We start from the raw sequence: 18183 nt of genomic DNA, 5'->3' as shown, positions 1-18183 counted from the left end.
GTAAGAGGCAAATAAATGATTTTAATTGACGAAAGGCGCCTTCTTTCATGAAATTATTAATCGACAACTGGAACAACTCATACATTGGCGTCATGGAAATCGACATTGCGACTCCACGTTATTTGTCGTTGAGCAATCAATCATAACACGTAAGATCATACTGGGCTTCCAATAGTTCAGTCCATGTAAAGGTTCTAAAGTTTATAGATCAAGGACTGACATTAGTTTGTCAAAAGCAGAGAACGGCGATCAGGTCCTTAAAGTTGCCGTTACTCTGGGCACTATCGAAATCACAATAAGCTGGTTTGAAATTTATGGGACCCTTAGACAAGCAAAAGTCAATAGGACAATATCCTATGTATCGAAGCAGAACAAGCCTCTGCGCCTCAAGACTACGACCTTTTGGAAATATCGGTGAAGGAGACAACGAGGTCAATCCTATCAGAGAAAACAAAAACGATTTTTTTTCAAGACGATTTTGTGTCCGGGAAAAGTTTTGTTGTGGATATCTGCTTTGCAGGAAAGCAAAGAAATGTTAGAGTAAAAAAATGATTGTGTACAGGGGCAATGAGTACAGTAGAGTAGGATGAGGTTAGAAAAAAATAACAATTTGCCAAGTAAGTACACGAACATAATGCGCCGAAGTACGGTGATCACACACGACAGATCAACTGTTAGGTAATCCTTTCGGTGGAAATATTTTTTTTTTAACAGACTTCAGTGCCACTGCTGCTTAGAAGAGATCTATTGAAGGCCGAGTAAACATTGGAACAAATACATGTGACTTGAAGGGTGACGTTAATTTTTCTGTAGCAGACCTTGACGTCTTTTTTGTATAGCAGCTTATAATATTTTTAAGATGCCATTCTAGACCATTTTAAGATAAATTCATGCCATGTATGATAGTCAATATCGGCACATTCGAGTAGATAACTTCTTTGAACGTTGCGTCTATAAACGGAACCTCCAAGTGATAAAAAATAATTGACATCCGCGCTCTATTTAGGGATTACAAAATTCTAAGGTTTATGATATGTTAAATTTTAAGCAGGGTGTTCTAATCTTCGGTAACAGAATGACGAACATTTTTTAGGGAATTAGGGGAAGATGTCATACATGTATGTAGTTTTTACGTATGCATATTTCTGATTGTTTACCGTCTGGTCCAGCAGTACTGTTATGACTGGCCAAAGCCAGATAGTGTAGTTTGCTATGGAAAAATGTGTGAAACTTGTGAAACCACGTTCAATATCGTAAGCTACTACATCAGTTGAGTCAGAATTACTTTTACGGTCTCGTGTTAAAACGATGACGGCTTAGTTGGAGTGAACCTTTTGGGATTATGGCAACTGGGACAGATCTATTACATATCGGGCCGCTGCATTGAGTACTTGAATGGACGTGCGGTATATTTACATGTGTATAAGATGTATGTAGTTAAAAATCTGAATCCAGGGTGATTTCAAGCTATGACTAAGTTAACTTTGAAAAATTTGAATTTTTCTATAGAATATAAACATACGACCGCGTAGATATGCGACTAGCACAACTCGTACTAAAATATATTTATGAAAATAGGTGTTTTAAAAGAATTATTTGCACAGACTGGTTGTGTAGTCTGTGTCGTGGGACGGGACATAAAGTAGCGATTCTGTGTCTTCGGCAGAAGCTTAGCCGTTGAAGTTGCCGCGTCGATAGTAGTACTCGAATTTATAATTAGTTATTAGGATTACAAAAAAAAAATCTCTAACGAACGGCTAGCTGAAAGTAACGGCGAATGTGGCACAAATTGTATATTTCAATCCTATATTCAAAATGCATATGGTGCTATCTTGTCAATGTTCCATTGATTCTTATATGCAAACTACGATACAAATTGTTGTCACCGTATCTATTAAAATTTGGATTCCATTGGAATGAGTACGGTCCAAATTATAGGAACACATTCAGATATTTTTGCAAGACATCTCATAAGCTAGCTGCAAGGCTGAAGAACAACTGGAGCCTTATGCTTTTTTAGCAGCGCTCCTACGAGCTTACCGTTGAGTCGTTTCCCGTACCTTACATCTAGCTACTAACTAGTAGAGTTCTATGTATAAACTGTTACCAGCCGCTGAGATTGAAGTAACTTTGATAATAATACGCGCGTCTCTTTAAGGCCACGAATGAATCATAGCAATAAAGCTCGAATGTCCCGCCTACGAATTCAACCTAAGGACAGCTTTCATCAATGAAACCAACTCAAAGTGCCTAATATACTGACCCAAGCTACCTATTACGAAATTGCCGCCGGCGTAAGCTACTGCTTAAAAGATCGCGCGCTGCCGCGTCAAATACTAACAGTGGTCGTTATCTCCTCCTGCTTACCATACCAGCTAGCCTGCGTGCGTCAAAACGCAGCTAACCTCGTGGAGGTAGTCCAAATTAATGAAATATGTTTTAATAATTAAATATATAGCCGATTTAATTTTGTGATAGATAGTATGCGGCATCTACCGATGGTCACAGTAGACAATGGCTCACTAGGTACACAGCACCAAATGAAATTCAAAACGCACGTATGCGTAGGATCGATGTTTACCCTATCGAGAATAGGTTCGCTCCCGCTTGCAAAACGACAAAATCGGCGTCCCGAGGCAAAAACAAAGGTACGTTTAGATGATAAAAAAAAAAAGCAAGTTATTTTGGATAAAATTTATTTTCTAACATTGTGCAGATAACGTGAAGTACACGAATTCTGAATTAGCTCCGTTGAGAGATTTGCGGCTTCACTATCCACTACCCGCAATTGAACCGAATGCAGAATAAGCTATAAACAGGTTACAACGTCTGACTTCTAATAAAAGCATTTTAACGACAACTGGCCTACTCCTTCGGAGTTTCTCATAGCCAATTCGAATTTCATAATCAAAACTAAGCCATACAGAACCTTATCCATTTGGCTGCACATGCCAGGCCAAGACTCAAATTGCTCACAAAATAACACCGTCTTCAGTGTCGTAAACTAATGTAAGCTTCATAAACAATGAACACAATCGAAGATCTAGTAGGTGTAAAGTTCTGGATATGGCTCCAACTAGATGCAAAAAAGATAAGCGGAATATCATGTGTAGAAGTTGAAATGGCTTCATATGACGACTGTTCAAAACCCTGGCCTTAGTAGACTCAGCGATACAAATACAGACGCCACCTCGTCTGCTTCTGGGTTATATCTTAAGTCAGTAAAATTCTGCCCGCTATATGTTTAACATCGGCGCATATTTTGAAAGATTTGAACGTGTAATAGTCCTGATTGAAAGAAATTCCGACGTGGTAATGTACAGTGACCTCTATAAAATGAAAATTAGTTTGGCTTGACTGAAAACCCATTTTTGCAGCCTACTTTATATATCGCTACTCTAGAACGCCTCGTGGCTTCATCCTGAATGGTACTGTCAATAAGGTTAGATATTACGGCCTTTCCATGGTTCGTCACGCAGCGTAACTCTAATCAGGATCATCGCGTCACTGGCACGTAGAATGGAAATCTTCGAAGAGATTCCTGTCACACCATTTTTCCCGCAGCCATAGTAGTCGAAAGTTTTCAGAGCTATATTTGCATACTCCTGCGTATTCGCGTACGTTTGAGCCCTGTATTATCAAGCATTTTCACCGCTATCTAAGGACGAGGTGATACCTGAATAAATAGCATTTCTTTTAGTGCTGGCGCGCTGTTACCACAATTGGTTACCGAGGCTTTGTCACTTAAGAGGTACATGAAGTGGTCATCGTAGTTGCGAGGCTAAGGTTTATGGCGGTGCTTTTGGATAGGAAGGAGCTTGCCATAGAAATGACTGTTTTTGGACTCGGCGGTTGTAAAAGATGTCAAGCATGCGCGTGTGCTTCAGCGAGTGCGACTCCAACGACTGAGGAAAGACGCAGAGGTACAAGGACGGCTCGGTAATGTTAAGGTATAATTTCTCGTTACAGCACCCCCCTAAGCAAATGTCAGTTAGGAATTACTGTATTTACGAAAGCATATGTTTGAACACATCGACGGGTTGTGCGTGTAAATGTTACAGCCCGTACGGCTTACCAATCCAAGGTGTTTTCGTTGCCATCCCTACTGAAGAACGAGGCGATGTTTGAAAAAAGACATTTGTGCCGGCGCTAAAGGGTTGTCGCTATTATATACATTATATTTATGTATGTATATGTGGACACATTGCAGACTGCCACTGGAAAATATTTGCAATGTGACATGTGTTACGAGCGTAAATGAATTGCTTAATACAGCTCGCAGTAGAATTTTTGTCAATATTATGGTCGTCCTGGCGGTACTAAAACTAACTGATGCGCAGAAGAAGATCCCTTCTAGGTCTCAGGTGGTTTGTCTATTCTAAGAATATATATTCAGATCACGTTTACATGTGGACACGTATAGTAATTTTCGAGATTTTCTCTAATGAAAGCAACTAGTTGATTTCTTCAATGACGGTCATAATTATGGACGGTTATATCTTTACAATGTATTGTCGCTGTTAGTCTTGCTAACAATTCGCGTTAAATGTAAAGCAATCTGCTTTTATCTCATGATTAGATAGTAGGTTTAGGCCTTGCTTCCGCCGATAGCCTAGGTGCATTACGAATTGTAGCTATACGAGTGTTGAAGCTCATCTGAGAACTATGTACCTCCAATATTGATGTCTGTGACTAATACATTCGGCAAATTTAAGGAGGTACTAGCAGCAGCTAAGTGATACTATGCCGTCCGTGCAGTTCGTTGCTCGGAGAATAAGCCGACACTGGGCAAGTATATTGTTACTATTATTGTTTATCTGCAAATCGTGAAGATTTTATAAGGTAAGGCCGATTCTTTTTCGACGAAATATAGCCTTCTGACAATGTAAGAATTTCGTTTCTTCCTATTGCCGGGGAAGAAAAAAGTATAAACAATATGACCGATATAAAAGTGTGTTGTTAATGTGAAAAACAGCACTGCAATCTTACATCCCCAACGCATTAAGCTACTTGAATGTTTAAGATGCTTTGTATAGTAGTTTAGTACATCGCTAACGGATGATACGAATTTCCCGCGCTAGAAATCCTTAATCGAAGCGACAAAATTGGTATCTTCAGATAAATCGATATTGTAGTGGTAGCTCATCTAAGTTAAACCTAACTTTCTACAAATATATTTTTCGATTAACTTTTGTGTTAATTGCACAAAATCACGCCCTATTCGACCTTAGTGCCGACCCTTCTTAGATTTTATATATCGCCGGCAAAAGGCCTTTAATTATTCATCTGCAGTACATTAAAGTGTGAAACATGTAATGAGCATGGTTGAATAAGCTATGTAAACGGATACTATAATGGTACTTATGATCGGCAGCTGCATGATTGACTCATACAGCCAACATATAAACGAGGTATTATATATATACACAAATATGACAAATTAGATATTACATCCATCGTTACTAATCTGGGGAGGATACAATCCCGTAACTATGAATCGTCTGCGCGCGTGTATGAGTGTGTGTCTGCGGGTGTGTGTTATTAGCTAGCCAAAATACATTGCTGCTTTTCTACGATAGTAGTTACGCATAAGGTAAGTTACATCTAATTATTCGAATACTCGCTGTATACGTACCAGTCACATGATGTCTCCAACATTTACTTAAATATAAATTTGTTCAGAAAACCAACGAGATATCAATAAATCCTTATTTGTGGTCAGCTTTTGTTCGCGTTTTGAATTCCTAAGCGTTGTAGCATCTAAAATGGCCAATGGGATCATAACTGTTAATTTATCACACCCTAAGTAAAATTATCAAATAGATTTTATTGGCAAACACCTCTGTTTCATAACTAAGACGTAACAAAGCGATTGTGTTATATATTATTAGCCCCTTCTAATATACTTATTCTATTCCGTATTGGAAGCTTTTTGTGGACACTCTATCTATCGGTGATTTGCTTCTAACAACATCCCGTTCAATTCTCGAAAATTGGGTGCACTGCACTATTATATGGAAAAAAAACCCAATTATTTAGCAGGCTCGCGTGGTGCTGTAGTTACCACTGTTTTTCCCTTACCATTCGATGGTGACTGGCCATCCAGAGAAAAATGTTTCCTAATGTCGAGTTGGTCACATCTGTATCCACGGTCAGTGGCCAAGTATACCACTACTGCTAGCTACGGCATCTTATAACGACAACAATCGATTAACTTAGATCGTAATCTTGTTCCTAGCGTTGGAGTAAAAGAGGATGTTTAAAGTCAAATGTGCGACGCAGGACATAACTCCGATAGCATAGAATATAGTAATGGGTTCGACTTTATAAACTCATTAGCACCCACTTGGGCTATTGCTCGACCTAGATTCACCCTTTTGATAACTACATAGATTAATTGCTCACGCTATAGTGAATTTGACAGGGGGCACATTGACGGAGCTGACTCTTTAGAGTCCGCCTTAATGCATTACGAGATGTCCTCGATGTCGTTTACGAATATGCTTTTTGGAAGGAACCACTGATCATTATTCTATGTGACAAGTATAATTTACTGCCGATCGACTTCGATTGAAACAAATCCACCGAACCAAGTGGACAACGCGTGGAAATGGGTTTGGTAATTGTGTCTAAATTATGGGTCTACACAGGATGCCACTGCGCTGATAACGAGCGATTTGCCTAATACACTAACTTGCGGATCAATACTTTACCTGGTTTACTATATCAGCCGATATAGTAAGTCACTTCTAGTTAATATCAGAAAGGTATTTAGCAGAAGAGTGAACGCAACCTATGAAAAATTAGTACCCGATGCTTAATTCAGCAAAACCGTAATTACCGTCCTGAAAGCAATCGTTTTCGAAATAACCTGAACTCATTATATATGTATATACTAATCACTTGTTTTTATTTCTACATAGGGCCATTATTTGCTCTTCGTGCGTAGAAATTCTTTTCTAAATGGCTCCGACTGTGCCTACTATATAAGTTCTCTAACTTCGGTCTAACAAGTATTATGGACTTGCTACCAATAGAAGGTCCACGCCAGACTGAGTCTTGGTGGACTTGTAAGAGGCTTCCTCAACAGACCTGTAAAACCGCGTAGTAATCATTTGCAACGGTAACTATTTACCAGCGTCAGTAATTGGACGTTTTATTGTCGCAGGTTCAAGTTTAGTATGGCAACACTACTCAAAGATGCGCACCAAGACCTCCCCTTAAAACGCAGTACAAACTATTCCCACTTATTTCCAAATTCACTAACATTACATACCGTCTTCAAGTGACATTTCGTCTCAACATTTCAAGCGCAAGTTTGAAAAAAAGAGTTTCCCAGTAGATACTGATTCTTATCATCATCGATTATCGTCACCTAAAAAAGCCGTCAATCTTTTTTTTTAGCTAAAGGACGAAAATATCCTTTTATATTATATTATTGCGAAACTTGGTATACGCCATTTTGATCGACGCCTTTCTGGCATTCTCCTAGTATCCCACCATTGTAGAAGAGCTGTGCTTTTTGGTCGAAAAATTGCGCCAGCTGATTTTTGCACCATTAGGAAAGTTCTGCATAGACCAAAACACATAGCAGCCTGGTGGTCAAGTTAGGGGCTGCGCGTTAGGTATACTATCGTTTCCTATTTGAGGTCTTTCCATTTTTGCTGGGTAGCCGGAGATGAGTACGTACTTTGGTATTGTCGTGATAGAAAATGGTGCTTTTTCTGTTCAGTAGTTCCGCTAGATTTTGTCCGTTGGTAACCCTGTCATGTGTCATGCGACAATGTACATCGGACCCAACTGTTTCGCAACAAATCATTATGCATAGTTCCTTTTTATTCCCATCGAACACATAACTTTGCTCCTTTTGGCGCCAATCGGCCCCTTGTTACAGACTGTGAAACACATGTTTTTATTTGCACATTATTGTTGCATGTGATCCATTCTTCATCACTTATGATCAACCGCTTTATGAAGAAGTCGATTTTGTTACGTTTTTCTGTAAAGTTTATTCTGTAAAGTAAATTACAATCAAGTAGATCATTTTTTGCGTCGATTCGTGTGGCACGCGAACGTCCAACTTCTTTTTGTAGCCCGTTTTCTTCAAATGATTTAGAACTGTCTGATGCAGGCTGTTGAGTTCCTTGGAGATATTGTGGCGACCCACGTGCCGGTCTTGCTCAACTTTTGCAATAATTTCATCAGATTTTCTCCTAGTTGGTACCGGTACGGAAAGCATCTTGGATACTGAAATGTCCCGAAAGAAAACGACATAAACTACTTACTTGAATCATTTGTTCCGGTAACGAGCCTTGGCTATAAACAGCATGAATTTTTCATGGGCAGCATTCGTGTCGTTGTCGTAATAACTTTGTAAAATATACCGCATTCTTGCAAACGTTTCAGTTATCGGTGAGGCTTATTTTTAACATATCTACTGATTCCAAATGTCATCTTTCAAACGGCACTAATGCCAACCCGATCCGACACCTGTTATGTAAGACATGTGGCCTTAGAGTCGCTCAATTGGAAAAAATGGTCAATACCTTTGCGACAAGCCCGTACTACATTTTGCGCCTTAATTCAACATCAGTATAATGATGAATTATTGGTCAAATTTAGGAGTATGTGGTGATCTAGGTTCGAATGCGGGTATACACACGCTGTTTTTCCTGGTAGGTGTCAGCCGTGAAGCAATGCTCAGCAACTTAAGCACGGTACGTAAAGGTCTAAGTAGAAATACTTTCGACATCAACATAGTCAGAATATATATTAGAGCTTAATAAACACTGCATCCGGTTACTTATTCCGTAAATGACTGATGAAGATGGGCAAATATATGGGCTGCCCTCCCATAGTAAAAGTGTATATTATAATTTAAACTATACCGTTCACTTTTATTCAGTCATGTGACTAGGGCAAAACATCTGCTGATTTACTTCGACGTTTTTTGAGTGTTATGCATGAATATATACGCAGGCCTCGATCGAAGTGTATCGAGGTTCATTGTCTGCTACGCTGTTGGATATTTCGATTTTTGGCCAATTTCTTAAGGATGTATGTAGATCGAGTTGGCGTTTAGCTGATTTCTAATAAACGTGGTAGTTGGCTAATCTATTGATTCTGTTGCTGGAACGTCACCAGGGCTTAAGGATCGGCCGACTTCTCGGAGACGTTAGTAAACTGAGTAGACTTCAGATATCCGAACAAATTGACATTAGCCTGCCCGCCTTGCAGGACAGGTCTTACCTCAATCTGCCAGAATCCTAGGTCCTGCAAGGTCGCGGTAAGGGAAAAAAACGCCAGTTTTTTTTGCGTTGAGCAATATTGTTGCGCTGCATAGGACCTCGTCGTTGATGAAAAAAAAAGTCCAAACGGCTAGGTTGACCTCGCCTAAAATCACCCTTCCTCAGAGAACTCAGGAAATTGTTTGCTTATTGAATGTGCTCCCTTTAAGCCGTCCCTGGCGTCGAGCTCATTTTATAGTGTTCTATAAGCTTCATGAGCTCGTCATGTCGTTGTAGATATCAACTAGTTTTATAGGATAGCTTAGTGGGCAACCTATATGCTTGCTAATCTTAGGAATACGTTGTGGTCAAGGTTCGAATGCGGGCATAAGCACACTTCGTATAGTCCCAGGTGTCTAATAGAACGGTTAATGACGATACCGGACGGAAAACTCGAAACGTAGAGATACCAACCAGTTGTCAGGTAGAGGAATGGCAATACCAGAGAAGTTTACTTGCCTAACAGCAGTATTTCTAATTGCATACAATTGCTGTGACTGTTCGCCTTGTTTATGTACGTCGTCTCCACGTGTAGTACGGCTTCCTGTTTGTCTAACTGGTGTCTATAGTCATCGGTTGAAAGGATAACGAACGGGTGGTCTGATATTGTTCATGAACAGTTTTCCATATTCGCTTTTCCGGGACTTAAGGTGTTTGCTAGGACTTTGGTAGCCTAACTGGGTCACCCCATTATCCCCTAAGCCTGCCGTAAAAAGCTCTTGCTTGCACATATATTGGTGACCTTTTTCACGAAGTAATCGCGTGTCTCTTTGCAGGTAGACCGTTTGTTCACGCTATCACCCCAATTGTTTTGTTTCTGTTTTTTGATGAATAAAAAAGAAATACACCTTGATAGATGTCACGAAGACTATCGTAATAGAACAAAGGCAACCGGCATCCGTTGCTTACGATGAGTGTTGACGATACATTAAGCACAGCACAATGTAATAAACAGTCACTAACTGAATGGGGGGATCCATCGTTATTTAAGTTTTCTGAAACGAATACCAAGGTTCTCACAACTTATTCCTCTGGAATATCTTTTTATTAGCTTTAAATTAGCTTCAGTTGGATTTTACTTGATTATATCTTCTCGTTGGCGGCGTGCGTATAAAATGGGCATAAATGTTATTCGAGAATATGAATAAGAGCAGTGCTTTCAATTTTGAAGCATATTTAATTAAGAAAATAAAGGCTCGAAGACTCCTGGAACGTCACAATGTAGTGGTTATCATCTTAGCGAGTTCTTATTTGAGTTAGAAAGTGTTTAATAAAATTATTATGTATCGAATACTTTTCCATGTATATATTTTCGTGTTTATATATATATAATTTAATCGGTTAAATGACGTAAGTGAAAAACACGGCCAAATTGGTATTCCAATTAACTTTTCTTATATACCTCGGCACAATTCTGGTGCGGTAGTATACACAGTCATTTTGTATGTACATAGCAAACTGATTAGATCTTTTGTACAACACAATAACTGACGAAGTACCAAGCTTTCATTGCGGTGAATCGTCTGAAATATATATACAATAAATATTTTTTCCCTTTGTTTTTTTAGCTACTTAGTTTCATAAACTTACATCGCTGTCGACTAGTCGTTGATGATAACTCTTCTTTTTACTGATTTACACAGGGAGTACGACAGAGTCACAAGGAATGTTCCCTGTACGCTGTTTCCCTATCGTCTGCACACATCCTACCTCCATACGAAAACCGCAATAAATAACATTATGTCAGCTACCTGTTACTATAGCTATTCAAATTAGTTCTAGCACCATGAACAGAACCGCGTTCTTAAAACGCTTCGGGCTAACGAGGAATGGTTTAGGCTAAAATCAATAGTAACGTTAAAACGATTGAGCTCACCGCTCCCACCCTCCAACCCATTTCGGAGATCTATCTAGCATACATAGGCTGTTAGGCATAGGCTTCCTCTAAAATGATTTAGATGTTTTGGGTCTACTCTTGTTCGGTTTTGTTCCTAGTGGTGTAAGCTTATGATCTGTAGCAGCCAATGACTGTCCGTTATTAAGTGGGATCGCTTCCTCTTTCGCTCCATCTCAGAGGTCGACAGATTCAACAATAGCAATTCCGCAGTCGAGGCGAACCTCAGGTGTGGCTTGGTTACGGAAGACGTTCAGTTTGATCGTACCTCTGTTTCTCGGCGTCCTGTATATGTTCATAACACTTGCAGAGGAACATCGACAAGGGGACGAAGATTCCAGTGAAGGCGTATTCCTAAAGGGTGAGAGACTTCGCGCACTCCGTACGCCCTGTCGATGGCGTTGCATCCGCCGATGTATATGCTGGTGCTGCTGTTCTCGCCTTGTATAAGGTCGATAAATATTTTGACCCCCATCTGGGATGTGCGGAGTGCAGTTATGCGACGTATGCAGGCTGCAGTTGTTGTTATGCTGTGGACTCATAGTTTGAGTCATATGTCCCTGCAGCAGAAGCTGGCCAGAACGGCGATGCGTGAATCGACTGTGCCGTCCACTAGATGAATACGCTTGAAGATGACTTGATGGTCTTCTGCTAACAGAACACGAGTGGGCGAGAAAAATTGCCGAAGTCTGCGAAGGTGTGGCATTATTTGACAAAAACGAACGTCGGTTTGGATTGCGGCGAATTAACGCGCGCAGATAGGCATTGCGCAATAGTGTTTGCACCTATAACAACAAAACATACAGATCAAATTTGCCGCAGCTGTTGCTAACGTATACTGCCTTATGAAACGAAAAAAAAAAAAAAGCCTACTTCGTATGATTGTGGCTGTGTGTTTTTTCCAGGCATACACGGGAGTTTCGATGGCCACAGCAGCTACAGAGACGTAACAATCATAAATAGAGGCTTAAACCTATTGGCGAAGAGCTGTTTGTTGTCAAATCATGCTTAACATATCAGGCATGTTAAGTTCTAATGCTTTGAAAATTAGCTTTGCATAGAAATATCCTAGGGGACAATTTATAGATAAAACAAAATACACTGAGCGAAATGGCATCGCGAAAAGTAAACAGTTAATAGACCAACCAGTTAATATGGTTTTGTACTACGTTTATATTTTTTATTGAGTAATGGCGCGAAACTGCCTACTACACACCCCTAGTAAGAGGCTAAGTAAAAGATAATACATTGCAATCTTTAAAACGATCCAATTAATTAGAATTCAAAGGGCAACGCGGATTTATTTGAAAGACGTAAAACTAATTTTTTGCCAAGAGCGTAAATGTTATATGAAAAAGATATGAGCAGCGTCTTCGCTACCTTGGGAATTCTGGAAACCTTTTTTTTGTACGCAGTATAACAGTTATCTAATTTAACTACTAAATAAAATTAACTACTAAGTAAAATTACTATTGTTACAACTATAGTAAAACATAATAAAATATCCTATTATAACTATTATATTTATTACTAGTATGATTTCGTATTTACAAGATCAAGATTCTTTACATCATAGTTATTTTCTCTCTAAATATTTTATGATTTTTTTATGTATATTTTGTATTTCTACATACATTCTCAATATATGAAAGGTTTCTGCGTGAACGGGCTCTAATTTTTTCAAATAGCAAAATGACAAGAGGGTTAATTGTATTTTATTCAGCATCAAAACTGCAGTGGATCTGCACTATCTCTTATGCTGAAGGCCAGATATGGGAAATTTCGTTTTCATTGGTTTTAAGTTACAAGCGTGTATTAAAATTGGCTTACGCCCTTTTGAATGGAAAGGCTTACTTCTTTGGCTTTCTTTTTAACCTAGTCTCCTAGCGCTTAGTTTGTAACATTGTCGCTAATATGTTGCTAAATATTACAGAGTTCAATAGAGTTTAGAAAATACATTTTACTCAAACCAGGAAAAAAATTATATATAGTCAAGGCACTTCTACACGGACGCTTTATCCTCGTCCACCCTTGCTTTTCCTCTACCCAAATTTCGCAGAGCTCCTATCGCAAATTTCTTTGAGACATTTTTTTAAGATGATTACAGTCACCGAAAAGATTCAGATCGACTTATACCTCCTTGCACGGAAACCCTTCACCTAACACATGACAGGACGGTTACCGGTGTTTTTCATGACACATACCATCGAAACTATAATCAATAATTTATCTGTTGAACAGCCATTTTACAGTGTGACTCACTTCAGAATTCATAAAGCAGTGTATCACAGATACGAAGACTCCCTGAAATAAAAAAAGCACAATTATAGAAAAGGCTTAATTAATCATGATTGTAAATTCAACAAAGTTTCGTTATATGCATTCAAGGGCTCCCTGCCTGTAGTTGAAGTTCCGCTCTAGCCAATGGTATCCCGCGAGTATATCCTTTTCTGTGATATAGTCGATATCATCATCTACAATATAACGTAACAAAGAGACTTCTATATATTCGGTACCCTCTAGCCATTTTAGATGCCTGGCATGCCTACACATCTGCAACTGTTGTTCTTATTACCGCGTTATTCGTTAATAAAAAAAACTCTGACGTTGCCCCCAAGTGCGGCTTTAGCTAACATAAAGCAACACACAGATAAACGACCTAAGCAGCAATATATATATATATATATATATATAAACTGTTACTGACGGTCCTATGCATACAAATCTAAACCGCATTTACCTAAGGGTTACGATATTATTCACGACTGCGGCGCGTATCTTCACATTCGACTGCGGTACTGGACTATGTTATACAAACATATAGCCGTATATTCTTTCCGTTCATGGTCAGCTGTCAACAGAGCACGGCTAGGAATGAATAGGATAGCTATATGGAGCCGCTCAACTTGCTATGGCAAATAGTCAGTGCCAACACGACTGCTATTTCTCGGAAAAACCCATCGTTGTCTTTTTTACCTCTATTAAAACTCTTGTGTCGTCCTTAAACTCTCTTTCGGGAGACTTTTCCTCCTTGAACCGCGGTTCTATGTGTCGTCATGACCATATTATGCAGCTGACAGTGCGCGCTTCCGCGTACTTCCGCAGCATCTCCCCGCCCGGCGTTTCCACAACCAACAAAAGAATGTCTTTTTGCCATTCGACGTTCTCACAGCGAAAAACGCAATTACAATGGCATCCTCCACAAGCTCTCGTCTGTCAATGTATTGAGGAAAAACGCGGTTCAGGGCGGCAGCATTTGATGTAAGCGGTGTTCCTTTGCCACCAAAGAATCCAGCTTTTGCGTGACAGTTGTAATCGTGTGTTCAACCAACCCGTTAAATCGTGGGTGTCCGACAGCCATTTTGATATATCCGACTTGATTTTAGTCTGAGGTGGTTTGGAAACCGCCAGCATGTGAAGCAGGCTGCGCTGCCCGTCACACCGATCTCTAAAGTCCCAAAAAGACCGCTGCGCAGCTTCCAATACCCGAATTACGGAACATGACGTCGCTTCCCTAAAACGGCGCGAGATGGACAAAGCGGGTGCCATAGTCAATCACCACCAATACCTAGAAGGTTTTACTGCCTAGATTCTTCGAGAGGCTCATGAAATCTAAAGCCACTGGCACGTGCTTCTGGCCAGCATCTCCTGATCTGCATTCTGAGCCGTGCTCCGAAACAGAAGCTCTTTTTGACGCGCTGCAACGTCTTCTAAATACCTACAGGTCTTGTCATCCTCCTTAGATGCTTACATGTTTTGCCATACCATTACAGTCGGACAGAGTGATGGTTTCCTGTACCTGTTTTTTGTGTTTTCAAGCAGCTAGGCATTGTTTCAGAAATCTCCCTCCTTTTCGACTAAGAAGGCCAGATCATCCATAGGTACATCCGGCAAGACGCGAGTTTGTCCGTCGGGTTCGGTGATCGTCCTAAGAAGGGGGTCTTTTTTATGCGCCTTCTTAACCCTCTCCAATTATAAGGTGCCGCTCTGTACAAACGACACAACCAGACATGGCAAAGCGTTCGTATTAACGATGACCTCGGTCAGAACCTAGGCGAGTTAACTTTGGGCGAAGGTTCGCCTTCAGATACTCTTATGATATAGACACAGCACTTCCTAGGTCTTCTTTGCCTTAGTATTTCCTTGCCTTCAAGCGCAGGCTGGCTGAGTCGATAACCGCTGCTATTTTTTTGCAAAGGAATGATGTGGATGTCATATTCAAATGAGTTGACCTCGACTTCATCGAGGTTGGTGAGAGCCATCTGGTATCTCAAAGCCCCAAGGACCTTGCCCATTAGACGCTAGAATGTCGAGGTAGCGTTGTTGGGCGCCGATTCTCGTGGTATGGTAGCGCGAGCATCTGCAAATCCTTCGAAGCAATGAATTATTATTCTCGCGCGCTTTTTTGGTATTCCTTAAAAAAGCCTTAAGTATACGTTAGCCCCAATTGGACCACTAAAAAACGTTTATTTTGGGTGAAAGGGTAGAAATTTATTTTCTCTCGTTTCCTGCGGGCATGGTACACTGATCAACCGCCACTTCTTCTACTTCTAAAAAGGCGGCTTGTTCTGATGGGCAATGGATTTCAAGTAAAATCCATTTGCCAGTAGTCGCGTAGTCTAACTGTGGCAGGACGAGTGGATGAGTTCCAATGATAACCTAGGTAATAACGTACTCTCTTGTTAATCTTAGGAGGACGTCATGGTATAGGTTCGACCCTACGCATAGAAATACTTCGTCTTGTAGTTGGATCCACCCGTATAACGGAATGTTCTATAACGGAATGTCGTATGACGGCAATGGTGGACGTAAAGTTCGAAACCTTAGGTCAGGTGGAGAAACCGACGGTGGAGCCACTCTTGGACTATCTACGCCGACAGGCGAGACGTGAAAGCCTTGAACACAGGGCCCGTTTCCGTTGCGCCTTCGTTGGCCTGAAACTCTTATTTTAGGAAATACCTTACGAATGAAGCCTACACCGATAAACTGTTCCATGTATTTTTTTAAGCAGTCTATATAAGCTAGTTCAAAAGCTCTTTGCAACCACTTGCTGGTTGTGTTGACGAGAAGTATCCCATTAAACAGAAAGGTTTTATCTAAAAAACACGAAGAAAAACCTAAGTAAATAGAAATAAATAGCGGAGAACAATAGCATTGTTGTTGAAAACAGATGAGAATGCGTGAAGCACGCAATGTAAAGACTGGTTATAATGTGAAGTCGTTGCGCAATCGATGTGGAGTTCGTATGTTTAGAGTGGGTTTTTAAAAGGCAATTGGTCCTCTCATTTTCATCGATTCGAAACTATGTTATTAGGTATTTTTTCATGAAAACGGTTGGGAATTTATTAGACCTACTTTACTAGTTTTCTGGCTTTGATAGTTGCGTAAAACTTTGAAAATGTAGGTCAATTTCTCCTTGATGGAGATGAAACTACATAACTTCAATAGAATAACATATGAACGGTACCTGAGTGACGGGTTGCTGATCATAGGAAAATGGCTTATTTATATACAGTCAAGGCCACAAATAGGTATTATGAAAGATGAATGGGTTTTTTTTTTAGGACTCGAAAATAAGCCTATTTTATAAAAGTACATTTTATTATTCTCAAAAGCTTGCGAGCAATAATTTATATGCTCTCATGACAATTTGAAACGGTGTTAATGACAGTAGAGAGCATTAAAAGGTGCGACGAATCGGCCAATGTAAAATAGGGAAAATAATAACGCTCAGCCATAAAGTGAAACACTTTTTCATTCCGTTTTCCGTTCTTTTTTCCAGCGTTATTTTCGCGTGTGGCATTACTTGGATGATTGTTACTTAACCCTTATCAAGCTGCCAGCCCATACCCATTAACTACACTTGGCTATGCCGATATAGACGCACAACGGTAATTCAAGGCACCATTCGTTTTATTATAACAATATTGAGAACTATTAACGCACACTCTTCAAGAAAGTCTCCTGTCTTCTTAAAAAAACAATGAAAGTTGTTGAACCGCCCCGATAGTTCAACCAAGGGGTTGTAAGTCCACTTCGTGCAACTCCTTCGAAGTTTCACTTTGTACTTTAAGGACTCATTTGCAACCGTCGTCCCTTATCGCCGAGAAACGAGTGACAAAACGGTAAACACACGCAACCGCGCCCAACAATAGGGAGCAGTAACTGGGCCAGTCAGAACCGCGCGACTCACCAATATACCATATATTCATTTGCCGAAAACGCAAATGTTGTCCACCGAGGCAGCCTGGTCCGTTGCTTTTTTCTGCAGTGCAATGTACAGGATGGAAACGAAAAAAGTTAAAAAGGCTGGTTATCCAAGTTTCTATTAGAATTAGGATATTTATACCGTCTAGCGAGAAATGAGCGGCAGAGCTCGGGAAGAGAGCCTCTCATGGTTCCACTATGTAATTCTTAAGGCCAGCACTCCTGGCGTCAATGCTGCGGGAACATACCTTACAAAGTCGTCGCCCGTTAATAGAAGTGGAACCTGTTACCTATAATCCATCTATTCAGCGTAGCGCCACATTTCCCGTTAATGGTTCTACAGTTACGGTGGCTTTGCTTGGCAGTAGTTTGTCTTTTTTAGACTGATCTGGTTGCTGAACATTCAGCTCTGGGAGTCTGGTTGAGTCGGCTGAGTTTGCTGTTCAGGCCCTATCGCGTCGTTGCCATCTATGGTTCTTGGGTGAACATCTACTGACTCTTTCCTCTGTCGGTCGTCAGGATTCTCACACCCAAGAAAGGCTTTGTCTTCTCGGTAATGTTCTAGGCAATCTTTCAGGCTACTTCATCTTCACAGCTATATATATATATACATATATATATATACAATATGATATTTCTGCCAACATGAGAGACATGGCTTGATTAGTTTTTATTATAGATATGGGTTTAGGATAGATACCATAGGAAACTGGCAGGTTTAAACATGCAGCTAGGCACACTGAAAATTCGCAACGGAATTGTTTCTAAAATATGGCTATATTATATGGTGGTCGA

At 40.2% G+C, this 18183-nt stretch overlaps 1 protein-coding gene across 2 annotated transcripts in view; it reads right to left on the bottom strand.

The window, feature by feature from the left end:
• Window positions 1–10300: 10300 nt before the first annotated feature.
• Window positions 10301–18183, bottom strand: part of LOC111269009 (corticotropin-releasing hormone receptor 1) — a 36823-nt gene continuing 28940 nt past the window's right edge. The window contains exons 10-12 of one of the 2 annotated variants that reach the window (XM_086971913.1): window positions 13444–13485; window positions 11450–11966; window positions 10301–10993 (exon numbers count right to left, since the gene is read on the bottom strand). In XM_086971913.1, the coding sequence (XP_086828039.1) occupies window positions 10923–10993; window positions 11450–11966; window positions 13444–13485 (630 nt within the window). In that variant the 3' untranslated portion in view covers window positions 10301–10922. Of the gene's footprint in view, window positions 11967–13443; window positions 13486–18183 lie in introns of both variants that reach the window. The other variant, XM_022848305.2, reaches the window with a different exon arrangement.

The sequence above is a fragment of the Varroa jacobsoni genome, unplaced genomic scaffold, assembly GCF_002532875.2.
Source record: "Varroa jacobsoni isolate VJ856 unplaced genomic scaffold, vjacob_1.0 scaffold_1342, whole genome shotgun sequence".
NCBI lineage: Eukaryota > Metazoa > Arthropoda > Arachnida > Mesostigmata > Varroidae > Varroa > Varroa jacobsoni.
The sequence above is the reverse complement of the archived record's forward strand: the minus strand, read 5'-3'. Positions and strand labels throughout refer to the sequence as shown.